This window comes from Chrysochloris asiatica, unplaced genomic scaffold, assembly GCF_000296735.1.
Source record: "Chrysochloris asiatica unplaced genomic scaffold, ChrAsi1.0 scaffold00200, whole genome shotgun sequence".
Taxonomy (NCBI): domain Eukaryota; kingdom Metazoa; phylum Chordata; class Mammalia; order Afrosoricida; family Chrysochloridae; genus Chrysochloris; species Chrysochloris asiatica.
Window position 1 is genome coordinate 3,374,259 of NW_006408718.1, and position 1,197 is coordinate 3,375,455.

At 32.5% G+C, this 1,197-nt stretch overlaps 1 protein-coding gene across 2 annotated transcripts in view; it reads right to left on the reverse strand.

Moving 5' to 3' along the window:
* Nucleotides 1-1,197, reverse strand: part of LCORL (ligand dependent nuclear receptor corepressor-like) — a 293,246-nt gene that overhangs the window by 83,964 nt on the left and 208,085 nt on the right. For both annotated transcript variants that reach the window (XM_006872489.1, XM_006872488.1), the window contains exon 5: nucleotides 99-350. In XM_006872489.1, the coding sequence (XP_006872551.1) occupies nucleotides 99-350 (252 nt within the window). The remainder of the gene's footprint in view (nucleotides 1-98; nucleotides 351-1,197) is intronic.

Below are 1,197 nucleotides of genomic sequence, written 5' to 3' on the forward strand. Positions count from 1 at the left end.
GGCACTTAACAACAACAACAACAATATACAAGGTTATATATATCGTCAAGGATATTAACAAGTAAAGTTATAGATGACACATACAAAAAAACACTTACCTTGCTGAGTATTTTGTTCTTGCATCCGATTCACAGTGAGGTCTAAGGGGCCTTCCTGCTCTTCCTGAAGGGAGCTTTCTGCTTGATTCATTTGGATACTTTTACATAATAGACTTGGTCCAATTGAACCATTTCTATTCTCTTGAATTTTACCACTTTTTGAAATGTACTCAATTGCAAACTGACGTATCATCTTTTTCATTAATTCCTGAGCAACTAGGGGAATGTTAGGATCACAGTTCTGAGGAAGATCTAGGGAAGAAATAAATACAATAAGCATTAAAAAAGAGAAATAAAAGTGCTGATATTTAAAGTTAGTTTCTTTTACAAAGCTATGATTTGAGATTTTATCATCGCTCCATAATTGCAAGGGTCCCGTAGGGCCTCATAGATTTCGTTTTACGATAATATATCAACCCCAAACTCGGCAAACAGAATCATTTCTTACAAGAAACAGGTTTTGTCCCCAAATGAAGTAAGATATATAGACACAGAAGTAGAACAGTTTATTTCAGAATTTTAACATTCAAATATATTCAATTAGATATTGAGTCACTTCATGTGTGAACATACATTGCAGAGGTATCACAATATACATAGTAAACATATGTGTAAATAAGAAGACACACCCTTCAATTCTGTCAAATATCAAATGTGCACTTCATATACAAGGGGGCTTCAAAAAGTTCAGGGAAAAATTCCATTATCTTTTAATTCCATTATTCCAAAAACTTTTTGAAGTCTCCTCATGTATCTTGAATATCATCAAGGGCTCTATCCTTTCCCCCAGCTATTTCTACTTTTTCAATCAAGTAGAAAAAAGTGATAAAACAGTAAAATTAACACAAGACAGCCTAATCCATGATTCATCAATAATTGCTATTTTGCCACATTTGTTTCTTCTTATTCTTTTTGTTTTCTGAAACACTGAAAATTTCAAATTTATGACACTTTACTTTAAAACATTTTAGTATGTATCCCCTAAGAATAAGTACATTATTTTAGAAAATCAAAGTATCATTATTGAGGGTCTTGATCAAACCTTGATCCCAAACCATGTGACTCAGCTGCAACTATAATGAAGTTTGGCAGTGACTTT